The 26,575-nt window shown below is 48.0% G+C and overlaps 1 protein-coding gene across 4 annotated transcripts in view; it reads left to right on the top strand.

The window, feature by feature from the left end:
* Positions 1-26,575, top strand: part of PDZD2 (PDZ domain containing 2) — a 147,240-nt gene that overhangs the window by 48,508 nt on the left and 72,157 nt on the right. For all 4 annotated transcript variants that reach the window (XM_054185692.1, XM_054185690.1, XM_054185691.1 and 1 more), the window contains exon 2: positions 24,583-24,985. In XM_054185692.1, the coding sequence (XP_054041667.1) occupies positions 24,583-24,985 (403 nt within the window). The remainder of the gene's footprint in view (positions 1-24,582; positions 24,986-26,575) is intronic.

Genomic DNA, 26,575 nt, shown 5'->3' on the forward strand with positions numbered 1-26,575 from the left:
GGCGCCGCAGATGTAGTGGGCTGAACCTGGAAATGGCGTGGGTTGGGTGCAGTCTGTAACTGCAGATAGATTGTCACTTAATTTTTTTTCGCTATTGTCATGCAATTAAAGTCATGGCCGTTGAGCTAAAAAATGAGGGTGTGTGATTGGATTTTGGGGTCTGTAAATTGCTGCTGTGATGTTGCTGCCTGGAGGCAGGGACTTGCAAACCGATCTTTCCAATAGGAGGATTATAGCTGAGGAGGGAGTGCTGGGTTTAAAGAAAGAAAAGTTTAAAGCTGTCATATGGTGGTTTCCACTCAGACGAAAAAAGCAGAGGATTATAAAGCTTTTGTAAAAAATAATAGTAAAAAAAAAAAAAAAGCATTGTTAGAGGACTGACAATGGAAAAGTTGCTCTTGGGGGAAAAAAAAAAGCTCTTGGGACTTGCGTTGTGAAAGGATGGTTCCCCAGAAGAATGGGGTGAAGCGAGCTCCTGAAGGGCACGGCAGGCAGCTCTCAGGGCTCTGTCTCTCTGAATTTTTGCTCCTGGGAGAGGGTTTTTCCAGCTAAACCAGTGCCTGAGTTGCCGTGGTGCGGGGCTGCTCGCAGGAGCCCCTGCGGCAGTGCAGCTCCTCCGGGCTCAGTCCGAGACCAGACACTTTATGCACTTTGTGGGTTGGTTGGGTTTTTTGTCATTAGTTGTGTTTTGGACCCTCATGCTTTATGCAAAAAGGTCTTTCCTTCCATCCTTGTTGAGGCTTAGGGGTAGTTTTTGCAGCTGGAGAGGGGGCCAGGCTGCCTCGGAGTGGCACTGGGGACAGGGGGCTCGTGGCTGGGGGGGGAAGCGAGAAAATGAGGCGGAGAAAATGGAAACTTGGAGGCATTTGAAGCATGAGGTGAAACAACGTCCTTCTCTTCGTATTTCCCGGATGCTGCCTTAATCCATCGGGTCAGGAAGGGACTCGGGTGCTCATTTCAGACCCTTTCTGTGCTCCCGTGCATTGACCTTGGTGTGCTGGCCGGGTAGTGGGGCGCACAGGTGAGACAGGGAAACCCAGATTTCTTTCCTTGCCCTTTTGAAGCCTTTTTGTGTGGTTTACTCAGGATCATTTGGGGCCTGACTTTCTAAAAATCAATGTTATTGAGGCATCTGAAGGTTTTTCACTGTTGCGCTCCTTTGGGTCTCTCTGGCCGAGTAGCCCATGTTTGACGCGGATCAAAACACGAAGCAGCATCAGAGGCTCCAACACTCCCTGATAGTGCCTGATGTATTTAGTCATGGTAACTGTAAAAGATCTCCATTTTGTGATTAAATTTGATTTCTATTTATGGTAGGATTTTAAAATACCAACTTTCTGAAAACAGCTTCTTTCAGGAGCACATGTGCTTTGGGACATAAGGATTTAAGGATGCCTGTAGAGCGTTGTGAACTGAAAGGGTAATGGCTGTAAGTATTAATTGTTACAGAAGGAAATGTTTTTTCACTAATTGGCAGAAATGGGTTTAATGAGATAAAGCTGGGTCAGACTGCTGCATAGCACGTGTGAGGTTGAGCGATAAGCCCTGGTGTAAAACACACACACACACACACACACACACATATGCACATCTGGTTTCGAGATGCGGAACTAGATGCTTTGCTAAATTTTTTCACAGTGCTAATTGAAAGGTGGTGAAAACCTGCAGACAGACTACAGAGGAGAAGTAAGAGCAGGGTGGCTCAAGGACCAGAGCCGGCTGGTGTTGCCAGACATTGGTATTCCCAAAGAAGCCGGAGCTTCTGGAAGCTTACGGAGGCTGTGCTGACCAGGCCAGCATGGGAGTCCTGCCTGGCCAATGGCCATGGGGACCTGCAGGATGCTCTCTGAGTTCCCATGGGCCGGTAACAGGTTGCTAAAATCCTTGAGGATACGGGAAGGGTTCAGTTGATACCTGCCTCCGTGCTGCCAGCAAGGAAGCAACAATGTTGGCCCAAGCAAACCCAAACCCTGCGCTTTGCTTCAGACCAGGGATCATTGCCCGGCAGCCATCTGTGGTTTTTTTTTTTCTTTGTATTTGGCTTTTAAAATTCAAATGCTTTGGACAGAAACATTACAGTGTGAGTCTGTATCTCTGAGGGCCTTAGTCTGTTGAGACACTTGGCAGGAGCACAGAATATCTGAATGTGGAGTAACTTGCTTTTTCATTTCATAAACCCTTATGTAAACACATTGTTTGGATCGATTGTTTAACTTTTCTCTCTACGGTTTGAAAAACAACAACAACAAAAAAGCCCAAAAGTAAAAAGAAACTGAATGCTACTTATTTTCTTCGTGTGTCCCTGTAACACTTCCCAAATGTAAAAGCCTCTTAAGATACGGAAAAGCAGCAATACTATTTATACTGCCTTTATGAAAAGACTGATCAAAGGAGTGCAACTGTGCTTGGCTTTATTTAGCGCCGATGACTGCATTAATGTCAGGGTGCTTATTATTTTATTGAATTCAAAAGTTGTTGGCTCTGCAAAGCGTAAAGCCGGCTAAGGCTCTGGCGTGTGCTCGATTTATATCGTATTATGTGCTGCGCTATCACAACATGTTTTGTGCTCTGATGGCTGCGTTTCTTTGTTGGTCGTTTGGAAAGTCTGCTTTGTGTTTAGGGCTTGTCTGTCTTTATTTTTCTTCTTTTTTTTTTTTCCCCCTTTAATCCTGCTGGAGGGTGTTGGGGATTGGGAAGGTTTGACCTTGCTGGGAATGCCTGAGTTTTCCTCCACGGGGAAGAGCTAATCCCAGCTGCGTTCAGATGAGCAGCCGATACTCCCGGCGTGCAGGTGGAAAGGGGTTAAAAGATATTCATGTGCCCTGACTCATCGTGCCCAGCTGCTACGGTCAAGCAGCTTTCTTGGCCACTCACCGGGCTGCGAGGAGGCCAAGTAAAAACAGACTCACGAAAAAGACTCAACAGACGATGCGCGGGCAGTTTCTGCAGATTGCCGTACAGGCATGGTGCCTTATACCGAAACGTTTTGATGTTGCGTACACGTGCGGGTCAGAGTGTGGGTCTGCGCCCCTCTGCCTGGGAGTGGGGGGAGAGGAGGATGCAGCAAGCGTGCTCGGGTGGATAACTTAAAGTGTTAATACTAAAATGGTAGTATGCCACCAAACCTTGTTAAGCCTGACTTTAAGGGGCTGATCAGATCAGATCCCAGACCAGAAATCTCCCTAAAAAGCTTTACAGGGGTTTTTAATGAGCGCTGTTGTCTCTCCGTCTGCATACATGGTGGGGACGCGGCTTTTGTTCTGTCCTGCGAGCGGAGCCTGTGGATGGGGACGGCAGCACAGTCCAGCTCTCAGTGTCGCCAGCGTGGGACCGCAGTCATTTGACATGGCATAGTTCAGCATTTTGTTGTTGAGATTTCTCCTTTTGTAACTGCTGGTCACATTGGTGGTGAAAGCAATGCTGCTTTTAAAGCAGAAAAAAGCAATTCTTGTGTGCTAGGCAAGTTTGAAATAGTTGGGTTTTCCCACGTTCCCTGGACTTCAGAGGTTGGTTGTGATTTCCCTCCCCCTAGATGGTCACGTTTCTCTCTTTATGAATCAGGTATTGTTTTTACTGCCTTCACTTGATTACCAGGGAGGGTCTCTTTTTTTTTTTTTTCGCTCTAACTGCCTTTTGCCTAGTCACAGTTTGACCTTGCCACCCAACCATATCCTGGGCTGTATCAAAAGCAGCATGGCCAGCAGGTCGAGGGAGGTGATTCTGCCCCTCTGCTCCGCTCTGGTGAGACCCCACCTGGAGTACTGCGTCCAGCTCTGGAGCCCTCAGCACAGGAAAGACATGGACCTGTTGGAACAGGTCCAGAGGAGGGCCATGAAGATGATCGGGGGCTGGAGCACCTCTGCTATGAGGACAGGCTGAGAGAGTTGGTGTAGTTCATCCTGGAGAAGAGAAGGCTCCAGGGAGACCTTATAGCGGCCTTCCAGTACCTAAAGGGGGCCTACAGGAAGGATGGAGAGGGACTTTTTACAAGGGTGTGTAGTGAAAGGACAAGGGATAACAGTTTTAAACTGGAAGAAGGTAGATTTAGATTAGATATCAGGAAGAAATTTTTCACTATGAAGGTGGTGAGGCACTGGAACAGGTTGCCTAGAGAAGCTGTGGATGCCCCATCCCTGGAGGTGTTCAAGGCCAGGCTGGATGGGGCTTTGAGCAGCCTGGTCTAGTGGGAGGTGTCCCTGCCCATGGCAGGGGGGTTGGAACAAGATGATCTTTAAGGTCGCTTTCAACCCAACACATTCTATGATGTGTGAGTCTGAAAATAAAAAGTGATTGATTCTTTCGTAGTCCCCTCTTGTACGGGCAGGTTTGGGCAGCAGTAGGCATGGTGGGTCTCCTGCCTGCAGCCAGTGTTGGCTGCTTTGCAGAGCTCTCCTGCCATTGGTGAGGGCAGAGCCCAGTTAATCCACAGCCTACTGCCCTGCTCAGATGATCTGGAGATGCTTAAGAGCTTCTAATTTTCCAAACACCGAAAAGGTTGGTCTGGGCGAAATTGGCAGGTATTTCCAGTAACAGTTCATATAGCATGTGGGAACCAGGGGTTTTCCCATTGCTCACTCGGGAGCAGAGCTGGCAGTCGGGACCCTGGTGGAGCTGCAGGTGTCCCTACATTTTCTGTGTCATCAACATCTCTGCAATGGCTGTTTGAGACCAGAGCTCTTCATGGTGCCATACACACACCTTGTTTGACCTCCAGCATGGGAATTAAAGGTCAGCCCTGGGAGCTGCAGGTCCTGCTCCTCGTGCTTCTCGGGCAGTGTCAAAGCTGAAAGTGGGGGCTGAATTTCAGGGATGAGGGTTGTGTGTGGTCCCAGCTGCTGTGTGGTGGAGAACATCCAAAAGCTGGGCTTGCCCTCGGTGTCTGCAGTGGGACACTCAGTGGCGAGTGCCCGGAGGGGCTCTGGTTTTCCATCTGCATCCTCCTTGTGCTGCTCGGTGTAAAAGATGAATTCACCATCGATGCTGTGAGGTTGCAACGTGTATTAATTTATTTCACATTGAACTCATTAAGTGCTCTCTGTCATGCATGTTTTTGATGAGCAGTGAGAAGCCTCTGTGATGTGGGTGCCGAGGATGTGTTAGCAGGCATCAAGTGCTGTGTAACAGAGTACGATGGGATGAGCAGGGAGACCCTTGCCAGCTCCCACTGTCCACTGAGTTTCCACTGCAGGCTTCACCCCTCATTTGGGGATGAAATGCAGGGTCTGGCACGCGAGTCTGCAGGGGTTGTTGACCTCTCCTGGAGGTGTCATTGGTGATACAGAGCAAGCGTTCAACCGCAGTGGACCTCCTTTTCGAATCCTTTGTGACAGGGCCAGTAAATTTACTAAAGAAATTAGTAAACTGAGTAAATTATTAAGTCAGTAAATCTAATAGGGATTTAGGGTCTGCCCTCCCTCCATTGAGTTTGAGTAATGATGATTATATATGAGTTTAAACTGCCAAGTTTGGACTTGTATCCAGGCTGCTACTTCAAGCCTTATGTCCTGGCTTTTAGCTTCTGGTCTGGATCCAATACATTAGGATTAATATATGTATATTGGCGAGGCTAAATAGACCTTAAAATATGTTTGATATTACTGAGATATTGGTGTGTTCTGTTAACAGCTCGTTAACAGCTTTGTATATATGCGTAGATGTCTCAATTTTTTGATAAAATTTAATAAGCCAGAGGAGGTAACAAGTTTTTCTGTGCAGCAAACGGCTTTTGTGACCCATTTCAGAGAGGGCTGGAAGTTTATGCTGGGGGCTACTGTGCAGTACTGCTGAGTCCCCATCTCTGCCTTCCTATCCAAACAACTGACTTAGGAGGGTATGGAAGGGAAATAAGAAGAATGTATTAACTAAGTTGAAACATGAAATTGAAATGTCACAAAATAAATGAATAAATTTGGTGTGATCACTGTTTTCTCTATAGGAGTTCAACTATTCGGTAAGTCAGGCTTGCCTCGCTGAAGGCAAGTCTCTCTAGGTGGTAAATTTGTCCTCAGTCCCTCCAGGGTTTATGTCTTTTTTATTTCTCAAATGGTGAAAGTAATCCCTCTTGCAAACTGCATTTTGCCTGTGGCAACTCTTCTAAGGCATCGACTTAGAGCATTGTCCAAGGCTAATTAAATCAAGGAGTATTGATCAAATAGTTGGCTTCATGCTTTGGTTTTGTGCTTTCCCTCCTCGCTTGAACAAGGAGCTGCCTCACTTCCCTGTTGTCCGCTTATGTATTTAGGAGAAACAGAGAAGGAAAGAAGAACTTGGGCCTCTCTTCCCCTGCAAAAAATGTGAAAATGCAGGGGAGATCAAGAGGAAAAAAGTTCAGAGAGGAAGAGTAACCTCTAAACTGGAAGATACGTTGGGATTTTCAAGGGGCAGGAAGATCTGGAGAGCTGACAACATCTTCCCCTGCTCTTTGCCAGCACGTTTCTGTAGGGTCCTTGCCAAAAACTTCCCCAAAGTGAGGGGTTTTAGTCAGAGTCTGTACAAGGAGGGCTTTGTGAGGACAGTGCTGCCCCTTGTCCGCTCCTGCCTTCTGGTGACACCGGCAGCTTAGGCCAGCTCTGTTTTCGGGAACATGTAGTGTCTCGCATGAAAAACACAGTAGCTGCATTAGCGGTGCGATTCTGCTCAGTCGGATGAAATGCGAGTTTGCAAACAACACGATGAGACAACAAATCTGGTCCTGGCTCAGTCCCACCCAGGTGATTAAAGGTTCTGTGTTTTACTGCGTGCAGCATACATGTTTTATGTGTGTCAAGGATAGGTGCAAAATCCAGTAGGATACAATGGATTTAATCAGTCTTTTGGAGTTTGGTAATCATTTTCTTGGATTTTTAACTATCCTATAACTTTTATTAATAAATCTGTATCATTGTCCTGCCTTAAATGCCAAGTCTTACATCTTCTAGTATCTTAGATTTAACAGTTATTCTGTTAAGCATCACCAGACTTTGACCTGGCACCCGAACTCACAGGTAACCGAAAACAGTCCCCCCAGCACTACTCAGAATTTTGTCCATTAATATTACATAGCGTTTGCTTTTAATATATGTTACGTATGTGTGGGCGCTGTAGTATCTCAGTCGTGTTTATGACTTCATCCTGGTCTAATGCATAAAACATATGGTACTTGTATGGCATCCATATGAGGAGGGTTTATGCATTGTTTCTGTGTGTGTTTCTATATTTGATCGGTGTGAGAGCAGATATCCCAGCCAAAAAAAATTTGTTCATGGAAGAATAAGTGCTACCATATTTCAGAGTAAAGGCTGTGGCAGGCTAATTTTCAGGTTTTGCATATAACAGATGAAGCTGTTAATAGCGCCTTGGCATCAAGATAGCACCGAGTGAAAAGCAGAGGATCAGCAGGTGCCCATCCTGTGGTTTTGGTATTTTTCTGGTTTTGTTTTTAATACTTCAGCCCTAACGCGTAATGGGGTGGGGTGTTCATCGCTGTCATGGAAACGGGGCACAACGGTGATTAAGATGGATGTGGGCCTTTTGGTTTTGGGGTGCATGTGGCTGCTGAAGCGTCTGTTATTGTTGTGCTCGGCAGTGATTTGTTGAGATTTTCTGCTGTGTGCGACTTCCATGAGCACAGCGAATGGAGACGGTGAGCGTCGGCGCTTCTCCTCTGAGTAAATGCCAGCAAACAGGATCCACAAATTGGCTGTATTGAACAACTTCTAGTTGGGAGTGGGGGTGGGAAGATATTTCTGTCTTCAAAAAAGTTGCTATTGCGCTGAATTGCTTTAATTTTTTTTGGAAAAAAAAAAAAATTAAAAAAGCCTCTTTGCTGCAGAAGGTTGGCATTTAGTGAGAAGTAAGTGGAAGCTGGGAATCGCTGGGATGGTTGTTGCTGTGCTGGGTGTCGGGGTTGAGGGCTCCTGTCCTGGCTGGTGGCGAGGACAGGCTTGTGCCTCCCGGTGAACGTCACCGTGTGTCTGAAAAAAGACACTGTACTCTTCTTGGCAAAGCTTCCCCAAGGGCTGTGAAGGAGCAGCTGTGGCTCTGAGCCATCACTGCCTCCAGGAAGGAAATCCCAGTCTTTTCAGGGCAGGGGAGCAAAGTGCCCATCGATTTTGGGGGAGGATGAGGGGTTGTCAAGGTTTTGGAGATTCGGGTGGATTAGGACAGCCTTAGGACTGCTGTAGGGTCACAGTGGCTGGTTTGGGAAGACTGAAAATAGCACTACATTGAAGTGCCCATGGCAGAGTTGCTTGGCACACACACATACAGCTAATATTTCTCTGGCATTGCATGTGGGCTGTCTAATGCCCTTCTGTGTTGCTAGAGGAGCAGAAATGTCCTGCCACAGGGATGTGATCCAGCCCCCCTGGTTGTCCAACAAAGAAATTCTTGTCACTAAACAAAAGGCTTTCATGAGGAATATATAGATGCCCAGAGTCTCAATTTATGCTTCTCTCCGTGGGATGAGTCACTGCACTGGTTTTTAATAGAGCCCCTCTGGATTTATGTGGCTGCTGCTCAGATTAAACTCTGATCCAGCGTGTGAAATTAGATTCGGTGGCTGTGGTGCTCCGCTGCGTCCTGCTACTTGCAGGCAGTTGCTGGTTAAAGTCTCCTTCTGGCTTTTTCTGTGCAGGTGGTAGTTACAAAATATGCTACGGAGCATCCTCCTTTCCGTTTATATCGCCTGCCTGCCTGCGCCTGTTGCTGCTTGTTATTTTTAAGCAGACATCCAATACCTGCTATCTTGCTGGCTGTGCTTTGTTTAATTGCATTCAGTCTTATGTCAGAACATACTGATAAGTCCAATCGATACCTTCAGTAAAAGTTTAGCAAGGGAAGGGGAAGGAAATTAGTGATATGGCATGTTGTAAGCTAATAATGAAGTGGTTGTGATGATTTGTAATGGGAATTTTTAGTTTCCGCCCCCCCCCCCCCCCGTCGGGACTTGCATCTTTTTTCCTGCAGTCGCTGCCAGGTTCTGCTATGAAATTCAGGAACGTGATTTGTAACACCTTTGGAGCAAGAGATGGGGATTCCCTTGGGGAGGGAAGTGAGCTGGAAGAGCTGGAAGAGCTGGTGGAAGAGCTGGGGTGCCGAGGGTGGGGCGGGTGATGGAGGAGGTGGAGGAGGAGAAGGAGGAGGAGGAAGAGAGGGAGCCGGTTCGGAGGGAGCGGGAGCGGCACTGAGCCCTCGGATGCATACCCGCTGGTCTCCGCTGTAAGTAAACCCGCACGTAAAGCAGAGGAATGGAAGTCAAAAGGGAAAGGAAATTTCTTTCCCTGTGATGCTGTTGACTTTGATTTTTCTTGAAGTAGCAAAGGCTTATCTGCCAAATAAACCCGCTCCATAAGAAGCAGGGATGGGCGGAAACTCTTGGAATTAAAATTTGTGAGGCTTGCCATCTGCTTCTCTGGGCTTTGCATGTCTTGTGGGGGTTTGTAAACTTTGTTTTGCTTGACAGCCTACCTGCACCTCCGAGGGAGGGTTTGCCTCTGGCTAGTGTGTCCTTTGCACTAAATGAACCAACCCCCCCTCCCGCCCCATCCTGTAAAAGCTTATATGCAACAGCTTATCTCTAGTACAGCAACTATATTTTTTACCTTCTTTATTTTTTTAACTGCACCTTTTGTTTTTGTTTTCGGTGTCTTGCGCGTCTGTCTTCCATCCCCTCATGCTATCTCTCACTGTTGAATATACAAACTCTTGATCTGCACATGAGCTAAAAATTATTATTGCTTTGAACTCAAATTTGAAGTAAGTCAATTCCCACATCCACCACAGGAAAGGAAAATATTCAGTTTGAAATATAGTTTGGAGCCTATAGGAAAATGCATCTGACGAAGTTTGTGCTAATTCTATAGCATCAGCTCTTATCGTCAAGAGTATTGCTTGTAAGCTCTATATTTTAATAGTAACCCAGTATGGCTAATTAGTTTGAAGGCTCTTTGAAGAAGCCGATGTACTGGCTAAATAAGCTCTTATTTTTCAAAGCAACTCAAGGCACTCTTCATTTACGGAGCACAACTTAAGGCACTCTTAATTTACAGAGCAGATAGTTGTAAAGCTGCCTTCCTTGGGTTGGCCTGCTAGGAGCCAGCGTGAAGCCTGAGTGTGCTTGCAGTCAAGTTCACTCCAGCACTGTCTGCTAGGATTGGTGTTAGTGTGCTCGAGGGAGGTTTCTGGGTCTTTGGCACAGTCGCACAGCATAAATTTGTGCCACTGGGTTTGCTGTGTCCAGCGGGAGGGTGTCATGCAATGAACGCTCGCGCACCACTGAGATCAGTGGCAGTATTATCAATCTCGTTTTGCAGGCAGGTTCAATCCAATAATGAAGAGCAGCTTTGAGTTTCTAACCAGATGACATAGCTAATCCTGAAGCGTGTATAAAATGGCCGTAGTTATTAGGAGATTTGTGTCTTTGAAAGTTCGGATTCCCTTAGTGCGTTTAGTTAATGGCAAGGATTTGCGCTAAGTGAATAATAGATGAAAGTCATCAAAAGGCTTACAGGGGATTTCTTGTGACGTGGTGCTGGTGTGTCTCATGCCAGGGCTGGAGATTTCTGGGTGGATCCTAAAAATAAAAATTAAAAAAAAAAAAAAAAAGAGGGCAGGGAGGAAAGGAGGACAATGGTTCCGTATTTTGTGTCGCTCTGGGAAATCGAGTCGATGGTGTGATGTATTGGGAAGTACAGCCACGGTGCAGAGCAATGTGTGCTTAATTCCCTAGGTCTGGCTTTCTCCTGTGCCGGCAGAGCCCCGTCAGCGAGCAGACGCTTCGCAGCCCCAGGGGCTGGCAGGAGGGGAAGGGGTGCCCATGGCCATCTTCTCCTCTGCGCCGTGCGAGGTGAGCAGGGCTGGTGCAGCACCTCCTCGCCAGCCAGCACGGCTCTTGGCTGGCACACAGGCTCTGCTGTGCTCCCGGCGGTGTTGTCACCCGTGAAGGCTGGAGGCCACCAGCCCCTGGGACCACGGCACCAAGCGTTTCTGCCAGCTGGGAGCTGCTGGGCAGCAGCTCCGAGGGGCTCTGTAATTCCGAGTGGTGGTGGGGGACCCTTTCCCCAACACGCCCCTCCTGCAGGACTGTCCCGCCCTCAGCAGGAGAGTGTCCTAGCGTTTGTGCCCTGGACTCCTCTCAGCTGGGGCAGCGTGTGACAATGCAGACAATTGCTCTGCTCTGGTGAGACCCCACCGGCAGTGCTGTGTCCAGCTCTGGAGTCCTCAGCACAAGAAGGACATGAACCTGTTGGGGCGGGTCCAGTGGAGGGCCACAAAGATGATCGGGGGCTGGAGCACCTCTGCTGTGAGGACAGGCTGAGAGAGTTGGGGTTGTTCAGCCTGGAGAAGAGAAGGCTCCGGGGAGACCTTACAGCCCCTTCCAGTACCTAAAGGGGGCCTACAGGAGAGATGGGGAGGGACTCTATATCAGGGGGTGTAGCGATAGGACGAAGGGTAACAGTTTTAAACTGGAAGAGGGTAGATTTAGATTGGATATCAGGAAGAAATTCTTTACTGTGAGGGTGGTGAGGCACTGGAACAGGTTGCCCAGGGAAGCTGTGGATGCCCCATCCCTGGAGGTGTTCAAGGCCAGGCTGGATGGGGCTTTGAGCAGCCTGGTCTACTGGGAGGTGTCCCTGCCCATGGCAGGGGGTTGGAACAGCATGATCTTTAAGGTCCAGTCCAACGCGAACTGTTCTATGATTCTGTGTCCTTACCTGCTTCAGTGTCTTGATTGGTCTCTGGGCTGGGCTAGCTGCGGTCACCTTTTAGGTGGCAGCATCAGTCCCTGCTCAAAGGCTGGGTCAAGGCTGCAGGAAGCTCATTCCTCATCCCATGGGAAGAAGAAATCAGTCAAAACCCCCTCACTGTTGTGGTGGCGTGGCGGTGGTGTGAGGGGTCCCCGGCATGTCCTTGGGCAGAAACATTGTGGGGTGGTGTCCCGGCACAGGATGCAGGGTGGGAGCTTGCACTCTCCATTTGTGTTTAAATAAATAAAATAAATTAGTATAAATAATTTTCCCTCTATTGTCTTGTCCCATGTTGGATTGCAAATGTGTTACAGTCTGACAAGACCTAATGAAGCTGCAACTTCGGGCAAATCCTGCTGCATTTTGGCTGCAGCAGCTGCTTGGAGGGAGCTGGGAGGGGGCTGGTTTGCTGCTGGGAAAAGCTGGTTATGTGAATACATCCAGAAGGCAGATTCCCATTGGCTGTCCTGAGTGGTAAAATAATGCTGCTGGGGGCTGTCCTGCCCACACAAGGCAGTTTCTGGGGTGGCAGCCCCCATTGTAGCCAGCCGGAGGGACGCCCGTGTATTCGTAGCTGTCGGAGTGGTTAAAGCAGGCTGCAAAATCTGTGTTAAATCCGGAAGCTTCACAGAGTGCAAAGCATTGGTTGGGAAGTTGAAAGCATCTGCAAGCACTAATCCGTTGGCCCTCCGAGGAGGGCATGTCTGGCTTGTTTGTGTTGCAAAACCAAGTGAAAGTTGGGAAATGTTTATGGTTGCTGCCATGCGTGTTCGCTAATTCTTCTCCCTTTTGGCCTCCTCCAGACTCGCTGTGGTAAAAACAGAAAGTGAGGATGTAATTAGAAGCTGGTTTATAATGTGAGCATCCAAGGAAAGAGGCAAACGTGCAACAGACAGACGCGTGTATATCTGGCATTGCCCAACTCCTGCCTGCGCAGGCTGTTTTGCTGCAGAGTCCTGGCTGCAGTTCCTAAATTTACTTGGATTTGGGGGCTTGTGGTGTTGGTTGTCACCCGGCTGGGGGTGGTTTTCTCCACCTGGGTTGGTGCCAGCCTCTGCAAGTTGGTAGTTGCCCGTATTTTGCTGGTGAGCAACCTCCGCCTGGGAACCCTGGGCATCCGTGAGCAAAGTGCTTGGATTCCAAGCAGGGCACTTGCCTGGGCAAAAAAAAATAACCCCAGCCCCATCGCCAGGGAGCTCGGATGGGAAATGTTTGTGCTCATGGGGATCTGTAAAACTGCATGAGTATTGGCACGGTTTGCGTGTTTTAGAGAGGGCGAGTCCTTTATTCTGGCGTAACGTCAGGAATATCAAAGATGTATTTAGGCGGTGGGGGAGGAAGGGTTTTGGTGTGACTGACGGAAACTGTTGAGCAAGAGAGACGGCGCTTTGTGCAGGGTTATTATGGTTAGAAACCTGTCGCAGCATGCAGAGGAAGCACGGTTCAGCAAGCCCATAGTCAGAGCCGAAAGCAGTTCATCCCCGGGATTTACTGTATGCACAGGCTGTCGTCACGGCCCAGAACAAAGTAGCGATGTTAAATAGCTAAATAAACCTCCTGTCCCCGCAGGCGATGGTCCTCAAAAGACAAAAAAATGTCCTTTGCGAGGGTGGCTGCGAGTGAAACGAGGTGCTGGTGGCCTCGCTGGGAGGGGTGGGCTGGCCTGGGGTGGTCCATGAGGATGGTGATGGGCAAGGGCATCGCGTGGGGCATGTTGAGCCCCTTGCCACGATGAACACGCTTGCAGAAAATTCAGTCCTTTCCCCTTTTTCCTTGGGCCTGCTTCAGCCCAAAATCCGTCCTAAAGTCACAAAATGTAACATACGTGGGAGCACGTTTGTGTTTATGAGTTTAGGTTCTTTTTTCCCTTTATGAAGGTTTTTTAGAGTGTTGTCAGATCACGCTTTTCAGACTTTTCCCCTGCTCCGGCGGAGGGTTAGAGTTTCTTTTTTGCTGTGGGTAGAGAGCTGAATTCCTCATCTCGCATACACGTTTCTGGCTTTGTGAGCTTCGTGGTCAAATCAGAAGATCTGAGGATGCTGAATGACAGGCATTTCCCTCCTCACCCCAACCCCGGTACGGAGGGAGCAGCTGATGAAGTAAGTGCCGCTTTCACTATTAGGAAGAATCCTGGAAAATACTCAAAACCGAGTGGTCTTTTGGAGGCAATAGCCCTTGCTGCTGAAATTGGCCCCCTCAAATAAATCTGAGAGCTGTGAATTTGTTCCTTCCCCATCTGCCCCCCAGCAGTTGCGGGGTTATTTGAAGCCTGGCCTCTCTCTGTTAATAGGGCTCCTCTCAGGAGCTCAAGTAAGCTTGCAAAAGCGCTGGAAATAAGTCTCTTCTAACCTGGCTTCCTGTTGTAAAATAAGACTTGATTAAATTTTCTGGCCCTCCCTTTTGTTGCTCACAGACATCCAAAACCTTCACTTCTTGGTGGAAAGAGGTGCTTCGGGAATTACAACTAATGTTGAAACCTAAAGAATGTGGTTTGCCAAAACAATGTCGCAGACTTCCCCCCCCACCCCACCCCCTGCCACCTTCCCCCCCCACTTAATATATCATTGCAAAACTTTGCTGCTGGAATAAAAGCTCTTTCAGTGGGATGTGTTTTTTTCACCTCCCTTTTGGGCATTTGTGGTAATTCCTGCACAGGGAAAAATATGAATTTTTATCCTAACGGGGGGTCCCCCCTCCGGGTCAGGCCGACAGACCTGCACTATATCGGTGTGGCTCCGAGTCGGAGCGAGCAAGCCCTGCGGCTAGCACTGCCTGGCGTGGGGGCCGCCGTCCAGCCCCCGTGGGCTCGCAGAGCTCCTGCTGGGCAGCTTTGCACCAGAGGATCGTCACAGTCACCCATTGGGGTTTTCTTGGTGGCACCCTGCCCAAGTTCTGCATCTGTGCAAAAATCCTGGATTATGATAACGAATATCCCCATGCTGAACTTCTCATTCAATTTTGAGTAGAAACCATTTCTCTCAGGTTAAATTTCCTCCTGGCTGTCACTGCTGCCTGGTGTGATTGGAAACTGGGGGCAGAATTAGATAAAAGATTTGCACAGAGGAAAAGGGAAGGATGTTAGATGGATGCTTAGAAATAAGTTGTTTTAGAGGGGTGGTCCTAAAATAGCCTGGACTAAAGGTGGAGAGAAACAGGGTGGTGAGGTGTGAAACACGGTGTCGGGGTTTGGGCGCTCAGTGTGAAGTGGGAGAAGCATTGCACACTGTTTGTGCTTTGTATATGGGTTACACGTAGATGGGTTTTGACCCCTGCCTTGTTCTTCCATGTGAGGCATGCGTGCTTTTCGCATTGGGTGATTTTCTTCATGTTCTGCAAATGTGACCTTGTTTGGGCTTCCCGGTACGAAGTGGGTCTCATACCTCGGGAGGAGCAGTGCAGAGGAGGAAAGTCGCTGCTGGGCAGGACTGAAGATTTTCAGAGAGCACTCAATGCAAATCAACCTGTAATAACCTAAAATTTTTATTTTGACATGTTGGTTTGCAAGTCAAAGTTCCAGTGCCACTTGGTTCACATTTCTGAGATTTGTTGTCTAATTCAGAAGTATTGTTTTAAAAAGAGCCAGACATCTGAACTAATGATAACAAGCTGTGTCTCTGCAATTAACAGCGGCAGTGAAAACATTTTGAGCGCTGCCCTGTAACTTACAGCAACCACTGCAGAAAGTAAACATTATTTGTATTCCAGCTTGTGTGCTGGGCATGCTCTGCAGGCAAGTCTTGTCTGGTTGGGTTCTTGTTCTTCTTGTGAATCAGAAAATTGTGCATGGACCTAATAGGTTATAGCCCCGGTCTTCGCAGACTTCCTTTGGATGAATACATTGGGAATACTCTCATTAGGGGCATGGAGCGATTACCCCGTGTCTTTGTTAGGCAGTAGTGTAGCCTGAAGGGGAGGGGGTCTGTAAGATGAAGCTGCTCAGACCTGACCTCCACGTTTATTGTTATTTTTGGGGTTCACTTTGGACTAGCTTTAGCGAGGTCCCATGGACTAAACGCTGATGGGCGTTCATCAGGAGCATACCCAAATCAAGACATTTTGGAAAATACACTTGGTAAAATCAGAGCAAGGGGATAGTTTTTCTGTTGTTGGTGGCGGTAGTGTTTGGGTCTAGATGTGGATTTAGGGGGATGACTGCACTCAGTCACCCGTGTCGCAGCTGTATTACCAAGAGGCAAGAAGCAACAAGTGTGTCTACCTTGCCCTGTCCTCAGGGGAGGGCACGACCACCTCTGGGCTACAAGAGGAAGACAAATTGATGCCTTATTTGGCAAAAGCCTAGGGAAGGTGTAAAACTCAACCTCACTCCAAGTCATCAAGAAGAGAGCAATTGCATCGAGAGCGACTGGTAACGAGGAGCAATTGCATAGGACACCAAACCAACAGCTTGTTCTTGTGTCACCTGGAGCTTCAAGTGCCTGAGTGTCCCCAGAAGGGCAGGAATCATCGTGGCGGGAGAGACTGCGCCTGAAGAGGAGTAACAACAGCGTGTGTCACGGAGTAATTGCAGGTGCTAATGCTCAGGTGTAACAGCAAAGTTAGAAAGCTGGTATCTATAATTTTTAAAGTGATAACTAGTCATTTTAAATGGCTCAGTTTCCTCGTAACTAATGGTATTTGTGGGCAAGGCCATGCATGCGGCTCACTGTGTGCAGCAGAGCTGTGAATTCACAGATGAGAACACTCAGTGCCATGGTGGTTGGACCAGATTGCACCACTGCTGTTTCTACGCTCTGCAGCTAAATGAGGAACAAATAGCATTTGTCTCCTTAATACCCGTTAGACTGTATCTAGGACCCCAACCCAAGAAGCACCGTGCACATCTGTCTCTTGGGACTTTTAGATGCGGTTGTGGGAGCCGCATGTTTAGTGAGATCAGGTCCTTTGTGAAGCGCGTGTCCAAAATCTCTGCAGTCTAAACGCAATGCCGCTCCTCTGTTCTGCTAGCACAGACAATAAATCAGCAAATCCCAAAGGATTTTATGTTGTCCCTTGGGAGCAGATGACCACAGTTCGAAAATCTGTTAGGTTTAGGGTGTCTGTCAAAGCTTGGGGGGTTCCCTAGGTGAGGACAAGCTGTGCAGCTCCTCAAGACATCCTCTTCAAATGTTTGTTCTGGCAGGGGAGGAGGCTCATTGTGGCCATTCACATCTTTCATCCATGTCCTAGGTGTTTCAGAGGTCCCTGCTCTGCTTGTCACTCTCCCAAAGCCTTGAACAGGCCTCTGTGGCATCTCTACAATGTGCAGGGCAGAAATGTGTCTTTTTTGTGCTGCGCCAGCATAATTGCAATGATCCAGCCTGTCGCCTTTCCACACCTGCGATGGGGGTGCAATTGAGCTGGGCTTCATCGTCTGCGGCGAGGATGCCTCTCCCTGCAATTTTAGAACTTAGGTATGAATGCCGTTCAGCCAAAGCCAGCCAGGGCATCTGGCTGCTCCCTGCGTGCAGCTCCCTTCCCTTGGGATGCCGTGCTCCTCTCTCTCAGCCCTACGGGGACGGGGGGCTGCCGACGGAAGCAGGAGCCTGGTCCCCTGCCACCACCACCAGCCTGGTCTTCTCCTGTCCCTGCCTCCGCGCTGCTGTGACCAGGGCAGAGCTGTGGGCTGGGTTTGAACACCTTGTCTTGAGGAGTTTTTGAAAGTTTGCTTTGGCAGGGGTAATTGAAAGCTGGACGGGTTCTCTCGCTGGGTTCATTTGTACTGTTGGCCAAATGTCTATGCTAGCACCTGAGCAGGATACGGGTGGGAGGAAAGCTGTGGCAATGCTTGGTGTTGCCTGATCCCAGGTGTAAGGTGTTTGTGAAACTAATACTCAAAGCCAGTGGCTTCACCACCTTAGACCTTGTAGCAACTCTGTGGGACAAGACGTGCTGTTGGCCCTGGTTTTTTTTTTTGTGGAAAGACTTATCTGGGGTGCTGCGAGGGATCTGTAGCACAGCAAGGGAAAAAGAATTCAGTTCTCCCAAATTCAAAGCTGCATCATTGCGTCAGTACCAGGTAGAGTGAGGTGTCTCACCAGGCTTTAGTCATGGTCCTGTGTTGCAAGACTGAGCTGAATCCCGTCTCCCAGCAAAAGCCACAAGCAGGCAGTGGGTCCAGGAAAACACAGCAGAGATCCTCCCTCTGCTCCCTTTCCGCCTTTACTGAGAGTTCAGGATTTCACGGTGGGCAGAGAGGTCTTGCCATGGGGTATCCTGCTAGCCGTGCTGGAGGGCTGTTTGCCCAGGGGCTCTCGCAGATTTCAGCGCTGGGGCATTTGCTGCTGTTGGTCTGAAATTCTTGGTGGTTTGGTGTCTCTGATGAACAGCGAAGATCAGACCTTGCCCTGTCTGTTTGCTGCTACCGTTGCTTCTCCGAGATGTTGGTGTGGTGCTGTGGTGTGTTGCACAGACTGACAGCAGCCAGCCTGCCAGCAGCGTGAGCATCGCCGCCCTGGGCACCTGCCGTGTGATGCTCAAAGCTACCTGCAGTTTTAATCCAGAGGAGGATCAGGTCTAATCAGCACCAAACATGGTTGTACTGGCTTAGAAAAGGCCACAGAAACATACCTTGAAATTTAACTTCCAAATTCGTCTTTCCTTCAGGATTTCAGTGGGTCAAGTTGCATTCCTTGCTATAAATTTAATGGAAAAATATGCGATAGGCAAAAAAAAAAACCTGTGTTCAGAGTTTTGTTCTCCAGAAAGCTGCCACTTTGGCTATCCTGAAGAAAATCTGGTGTGGCATAGAGGGCCTGAGACTCAGGGAGGTGCTGCTTGACCTTGGCCACAAGCCGAGGGATGAGCATTGCTCAACCTCGAAAGGGAGGCTGGAGCCCTCTTGCATACCCCAAACTGTTCAAATGCACTCCCTGGGTGTTATTAGTCTCTTGGCTCCATGACTGAGTTTTCCCTTGCCCTTTCTGCCTTTCTTCCTCCTGATTATTAAGGCAGGCAGAGAACATCATGTCCCTTGCCCATGCCGTCACCTGCAGAGCCCGGGGCAGGAAAGGGCTTGTTGGTGACGAGATGCTGGATAAAGCATGTTCCTGGTGTGCTGTAGCTCCATGCCCACAAGAGTATGTTGCAGCAGCAGCTGGGTTTCCCAGCAGCATTGCTTTCTGATGAGATAAATTGTGGTTGGAGAGCTTAGTCCCGTGGGGAGGCGCAGGAGGGGGCTGCTGTGGGGTGTCCCTGCAGCCCCGAGGTGGTGGAACCTCTTGAAAACTTGTCTGCAGCAAGGTTTGCCCAAGACTTTGTAGCCCAGCGTTTTCCTTTGCCCGTGTGCGTTAAGGCAGACTTGACTCCTGCCCGAAGACACGGCAATCTGTGAAAAGTACCCCAGGTGCTTGCCAAAATCTGTGCTCAGTGGGCTGGGTGTTCTCACATGGTGAGGGTTTCGTGAGGAGCCGTGCGCCCTTCCATCAGTCACTATCTGTTAGTCATTAGCTTGCCCTGCTGTACCTGAAAAGCAAGTTGGCTCATTTGCCGGTGTCGTGGAGAGATGGTTTGTTAAGTTTAGCTTTTAAGTCCCCCTTGGGGCTGGAGCTTTCAGTTCTGCGAGGATCCGCACTGCCCTTCATCTTTCCAGCCAAAAGAAGATTAAGTTTCAAGACGTTTTACCATGCCAGAGTCTTTCAGAGAAGAGAATAAAAATTAGTGGTGTGTCTGTCCTGCTGAGGACATTACAGGGCCTGGGGGGGGCCAGGCAGGGGCTCTGGAAGCAGTCTTCTGGGCTGAGGTTTCTCCTCCGTGCCCCGGTGAGCGGCATGATGGGCTGGCTGGCCAGGTGTCCGTGATGCTCTGCGTGTATCATTTCCAAAGCACTTTCTGATCTATCAGGATGAAAAGGTTCTGGAGAAATGCTAAGTAGTAGTATTAGTGTAGAATAAACATACTTCTTCAATATTTCTGATCCTAAAGTGGATCCAGATGCTTTCTTATGGCTGCTGGGTCTGCTTTGTTTTTTCTGTAGCTCAATGTGGCCGTCTGCATTTGTTCAAGTGAGATGGGATGTCAGAGAGCTTGTCACAGCATGCTCTTGTCAAGTCCGTAAACCTTTCTATTTATACATGCACACACACAAATATATATACATAAATGAAAGAATGACTGGCTTACTCTAAGATGCTGTTTCTGAGTCTGACACTTCACACGTGTGCTAAGGAACTTGGAATAAACTCAGCGAGTTTATCGTTTTTTATGATCACAGCAATCAGTTCAGCTGTGTAGGGGAGAAATGGGATTTGGCTGTGTAACTTGAAATAGTCTCCAAAGGAAGTGGACGTGTCCGAATCTTCATAGCTCTGATACAAAAAGCCTGTTAAATGCCCCTTGATACCAGCCACCAGTTGCGTTTTCCAACCTGTGGTTGAGCTTTGCAAGAGGTAACTTTCCAGCTCTTGCTCCAAGCATAAAATTGTTTTCCCTGGGCTTTAAGGATCATTAACATTTTCATGGTTTCTCCCCTACAGAGAAGAACGAGTCTGCCCCACTGCTTAAGGGTGGTGTTTTATGTGGGCTGGGGTTTTACCAGAGCTGGTGCCAGGGTGAGATCAAAGCGTCAGGAGCCGCCGGGTGGTCGGTCCTTCTGTGCACGCCAGTGGGAGATGTTTCCAAGCCGATGTTTCGGTGGTGTTTTAGACCCTGCTTGGGGAGATGACACTGCAGCCTCTGAGGGGACTCACAGCTGTGCCCAGGAGACTTGACGCTACCTTGCAAAGACAGAAAATGTGGATGGGTGTTTTGCTGGTGAAATGTTTTGTTTTGGTAACTAATACTAATAGATGTATGATCAGCTGGTAAAATCACTTCCATTCTTAAAATGAGGGATAATAGGATTTGTTACCTGTTGTTGTTGCTTGCTGGCACTAGGAGTAGCTGCCCAAGGCTTATTAGCTGGTGTCTGAGATCCAGGGCTTTCACGGAATCCTGCTCCATCCCCTGCCAACCAGAATGGGGAATAGGAAGTTTTAGAGTCTCAGTTTCCAATAAATTTGGATCAATCAGAGCTGTATTAGGAATATTTTTGCTCCATGAGCCTTCTCCATCCAAGCCAAAGACCATGTTCAAACTATGCGACAGCTTGTAGGTTGCAGCTGATGCCCCGTATCTGTGCCGAGAGCCGTGTACACACGTTGGCTCTGGTCCGGCCCTGCCTGATGGTGATTGCCAAAATTGCTCAGAGTGCTCTGCAGGGAACACATCTGAAAAAAGGCTTGTCTGTGTTGCGCACGTTAAACCCCCTGGGAAGGGGGATTTCGGGTCCTGTCTTGCTTTTGCACAGTTTTCTGCAGTCTAGAGGCTGTATAATTACATTTCATTGAATCCATCCTGTTATTCCCTTCTGGCACAGGATACTCCTGGGTTGGTAGAAAGTAATTAAAAATCTGAAGGTTCTCACTCATTTAACACAACCTTTCCTGTCTTTTGTCCAGTGTTAGGAGCTTGCTGTGCTTCCATGGGGTTTTTTGGTTTCTTACTTATATGGGGGAAGAAATGGCAGAGGAAAAGGAAGCCAGCTAAGTAGGCAGCATGTACTTGGCAGAACTTAAAAGCTGGCTCAGGCTCCTTGGTTAACAGCCCTGTCTTGGGAGCGCGGTACAGCAAATGACCACAAATTCTTGGTATATTAGTTTCTTATCTTGTCATATGAGCTCGGTGTTACACCAGCGCTGTTTTTCCAGCATGGGGTGCCTGGTCTTTGGTTCGAAACAAACTCTGAGATAACGATGCCACTCATTGCATCACTGGTACCAGCTGGTTTCACCCTGTCCGGAAATACCTGACATCATCTGGTGATCTGGTGTATGCGATCACTGGCTGCCATGCAAAGGTAATTGCTCACTGACCCAGAGAAGACATTTCTTTTTTTTTTTTTTTTTTTTTTTTCTCCTTCCCCTGGAAACTTATTGTGTGCTTTGAACTGCCGAGAAGTACTCAAGAAGACATAAACCCATGAGTTACTACAGGCTGCACGCCTGGAACGTGTAGGCCATCCCGACATATGGAGTAAATCAGCACGGCTCCGCTGGCTGCGGCACAGCTGCATCTATTACTGCTCGCCCTAACCCTGCTCCAGACTGTACGGATGGCTGTCGGTGGACAGTGGAGAGAAAAAAAACCAAACCCTCCCTTCTTTATTCCCACTTCAGAGCTTTACGCTTTATGAACAGAATAAACGTGCTACAAGTGGAGGTGAAATTGTAAAATATTTTTGCCTCTATGAAATTACTTTATTTGGACATATGCTAAGTTCCCTCTCATTCCGCTTGGTTCCTGAATCAAGTAGTTGATTAATGCACACACTTTGTTAGTGGTACTCAGAAATACATCAGGGATTAGTTCAGAGATCGGTGTTTTAAAAAAAAAAGCAAAACCAAAAAACAAACAGCCCACATACGTGCACCTGCACAAAACGAAGTCAGGCAGGACCGACTGCGTGGAAAGAGGGTGGGCAGCACCCCTGTGAGCCACGGGACCGCAGGAAGAGGAACTGCTCTTCTGTTTCCCCATGCCAGGAGAAGCAACGCTATCAGGCTGATGTATGATGGATCAGAGTGCAGTGGTATTGCTGCGAGCAAAAGTCATGAATTTTAATCAACTTTACTGGCTGCCTTGAAATTTGAGTTGAAAGATAAATGTGAAAAACAGGCAGCCCATATTGTTTCTGGAACAGAACTGCCCCTTTTCTGTTGATTAAAAGAATTTTTCTTTTAACTTGATAATCAAAAATACTTCCATCTTAGTTCTCGAATTTTTTTTTTTTTTAGGCTAACCCTTCAGGTCCTGCCAGCCCCAGGTGCCTCCCTGAGCCAAGTGTCACCTTGTGGCCACCCAGACGGTGGCTGACCTTGGCTACAGAGACTTTCCAACCAGCGGGGCTCATTGGCTCGTCAGCCGTTTTGAAAAAGATGGTTTTAGGGCTTTTAGGGCTTTATTTAAATATTCTTAATGTTTAAAAAAAAGTCTTGGCTGGTGAAAACTGCTGAGTGGACTGTCCGGGGAGTTGGAGTCCGGTTTATATTCATTGGGGAAATTTGGCACAGCCAACATACTTATCCTTTCCCTCTGTTGCTCCAGGGCTGCTTTTAAGGTTCTGTAGTTGCCATATTCATTTGGGTATCAGTCTTCCTAATTAAATTTAAGTGATTTAAATGCCAGCATTTTCTGGGGGGATGCATCTAAGCTTTGGGAAGAAGTGGACTGAAACTACCAGCTCGTGTCCCTGAACAGAAACACACACCCATCGACTTATTTCCAGCCACTGCCAGGCTGGTCCAGATTACTTTGTGTAATTGAGAGTGTTTTCCTCACTCCTCTGTACAGAAATTTCCTTCAGGGGTTATCATAGCTGCTTTTCCTGTTTTGCCATTAAGTCACCTCTGTGCAGGAATAACTTCGAAGAGTTGTATTTAAGGCCAAACAACCTTTAAGAAAGGGAAGGGGAAAATTAACCTACAAGCACCGGGGAGGGGGAAAAAAAGGGTGGAAGACTCCTGAGTTGCTCCTCCTCTCTCAGCCGCAAGTGCTGTGTTATTTTCTCTTAGCATCTTCCATGGTTCAGCTCCACACCTAGTTTCTCATCTCCTCTGATAGCTGTGGGTTCAGCAACTGCTTTGTATTAGTGAATAGTTCATTGCAGCTGCAGCAGAGACTTATTTGATGCTCTGGGAAATTCTTGCCGCTTTCGCTAGTGAGAAAGGCAATATGTTTTGGGGGCCTAAATTAGTGTGAAAGGGCACATACAAACCTGCTAAGTACAAATTCCAGCTTGTTTGTACTCTCAGTTGGTTACACCCTTGGCTCAGAACCCAAATATTTCAAGAATTTGGGTTGAGGTATATGCTTTCCCAAAAGAGGCGTGAAGTTAGATTCCCCTTTTGCATCAGTGGGTGCAGTATCTGTAAGGTCACTGAGTATTTTCTTGAAGCAGAAATGTCAATTCCTTCAAGGCATGTCCAGAGACTTTGGGAGGGGAGGAGATGCTTTGCCCTGGTACGGGAACCTGGTGGCTGCTCCTCGTGCAGCTGAGATGACTTGGCTCTTGCTTTGATTGGAATACGCCTGCTGTAAAGGAAACCCACCATATTTTCATGTCCCTTATGGGAGCTGGGATGCCTTATAGGGCCACGCTTTGCTGTACTGAGGCCATCGTCGCTCCGCCTGCTACTCTGGTGGCTGATTTTTTTTTTTCCCCTGAGGCCTTCAAAGCATGTATGTACGCCAAAAGCAGATTAGTTTCACTAAGGAGGCTCATTTCAGATGCAAATGCTCCATGGGCTGCTGCACAAATGCAGCCTGCCTGATTTTTAATTTTTTAAAAATTTTATTTATTTATTTTAATGCCCCACTGGAAGCACTCTCTGCTTTGCTTTGCTTGCTCCACCTTTCCATGTTGCTGCGCTGCGGGCCTGGAGGTTGGGGTGGTAGGAACCTGTTTGGTGGCATTTACCAGTTGTCATATTACACCATGGTGGGATCAGCCTGGATGGCTGGTAGGGCTGTTACTGTGCCTGATGTTATTCCTGGTATTATTTCATAGAATCATAGATTGGTTTGGGTTGAAAGGGACCTTAGAGATCATCCAGTTCCAACCCTCCTGCCCTGGGCAGGGACACCTCCCACCAGACCAGGTTGCTCAAAGCCCCATCCAGCCTGGCCTTGAATTTCCCTCTAATACTGAAGGAAAAGAGTATTTGCCGATGCCTCGAGGTGTCCTAAAGCATCCAGGCGCCAGGTCGTCATCTGCCTGAGAGGGTGGATGAAGGTCACGGGATGCAGCATTGGGGTGAAGGGGTGGGTTGCGGGCACCGCCGGGAAAGCAGTTGGTAATCCCCGCGCATCCCTTTCCTTACAGTTACCTGGCCGAGCAGTGCTGGAATGGCGGCTTCGTCTACCTGATCATGTTGCGCCGCATCAAGCGCAAAGCCCCTCTTCCTCCCTCCAACGGCAACAACAGCAACAGTTGCGACCCCAAAGCCAAGCCCAGCCCGGAAGCCAGTGAGCGAGCCGCTCAAAATGGGAAAAGGACCAGGAAGTTTGGGGTCATCACCAGAACGCCAGGGAGCAAGGAGAGCAAAGAAAAGCTTGGCTCGGAGCATGGGAATGGGCACTGCACTCCGATGGAGGTGGAGGTTGCTCAGCCGGAGACCTCTGAAGCAGAAAGTAACGGGGAAGAGCAGCTTCGGGGACCGGGGGGACAGTACCGGTGCCGGCTGTCGGATGGCGGGGTGCCAGACATTGGTGACCAGTCTGCCCAGGTACGTTTGCTTTGGGGTTTTTCTAGAGAAGTAAGCAGCAGGCTTGCAAGCAAATTAAAGGAATTTCTGAAGCGATTTCCTTGGGTTTGGTGCACCATCCTTGGTGTCTGTGGGACAACCCAAGCTGTTGGGGTGCTGGGCCATGTGGTGGGGTGCAGAACAGCGGGGCAGGAGGGTTAGGTAGTTAAATAATAATTGTGAGAAACCTCTGTCATGCTCCATCTGTGGTGAAGGAGAAGGTCCTTATGTCCCTGACCTGTCAGGGTTGGCCTCAGGATTTGTTCTGCTGAGACAACTGGTGACCTTATGACACCGGGGCAGGAGGTGTCAGTGGAAGATGGTCATTTTGTCCTTTGGGACTTCATCTTTAGCTCTTTCTGAGCTTGATGGTACCTTAAAGCGCATTTTAAAATTGGAATTGAAGCTTTCCTTCTTGATGCACCAGACCACGGTGCATTTATTTGTATTACAAAACTTGCTTGGCCAGTGTTTGGGGACCACATGGAAGTTATTGTGAATTTTGCTCCGAGTTGATGAGATGGACGATTTGTTAATGTTTGGGACGACAGTGGGATTGGGGCTTTCATTGATTCTCTCTTCATCCTAATGGAGATCTCGGGGTTTGGTGCCTGGATAGAATTGCAGCGTTGCTGGATGGAGAAAAATAACCCGAGCCTTGGTCAGGTTTCAGTGTGCATCCATCACCAGAAGAGCCGTCTGCCAATCTTTCCAGAGACACTGATAGTATAAACAGATGAACGCTGCTGTGTTAGGCTTGGGGCTTGCTGCAGCAGCTGGTTTTGGTTTTAAGACTTCAAAGCTGGTGGCAGAGCAGTATGAGTGGACATCTCATCACTAAATTCTGTTGAGGAAAGCACGGGTTTAAACATGACCTCTGGATCTGTGACCCCCAGTACTATGGCAGGGTGGCGGTGATGGTGGTTGTTAACTCAAACTAATTTAACTTAAAGTACATTGGAGGGGCTAAACCAAATTTAACAAAATGCTGCTCTTAAAGAAGTGTAATTGAGAAAACCTGCTCTTCCCATCAGTGAGACGTGTTGGGTTGCATGGTGCAACAGGAAGGGGAGGATGTTTGTGTATTCTTTTTGCAAGCCTTGTCGTTGCAGTCGTTCTGAAAGAGTTTATAAATAAAATAATAAAAGGTTAAAAATAAATAAATAAATCCTTCAGTATTTTGAAAGCTCTGTTCCACATAAAATCTTCTTGAGTCTGTTCTGAAGATGTTTAATTAAACATATGTTATAAATAAAGATGATCAGAGTTTGTCTTGAGGAAGTGGAAAGCCAAAGTGTGTGTGTGTGTACATACGTACACATACATATATATATATATATATAAAAGAAACTCTTGATTCAGAGCCATCTCATGCTAGTGTTACCTTGATGTTTTGAGTCAATTTGGTCTGAGAAGTAAGTTGTTAAATTCAGAACATATATGTATCAATGTGAGCAATAAATACATTTTTAATGCAAAGCATATACAAGGTGGCTTTGTAAAACGTAAAAGCGTAGTTGAGTCACTGGAAATTTAAGAGCTATAATCTGCTCAGTTGTGGTGTATCTGTCA

The sequence above is a fragment of the Rissa tridactyla genome, chromosome Z (assembly GCF_028500815.1).
Source record: "Rissa tridactyla isolate bRisTri1 chromosome Z, bRisTri1.patW.cur.20221130, whole genome shotgun sequence".
In the NCBI taxonomy this organism is placed as follows: Eukaryota; Metazoa; Chordata; class Aves; order Charadriiformes; family Laridae; genus Rissa; species Rissa tridactyla.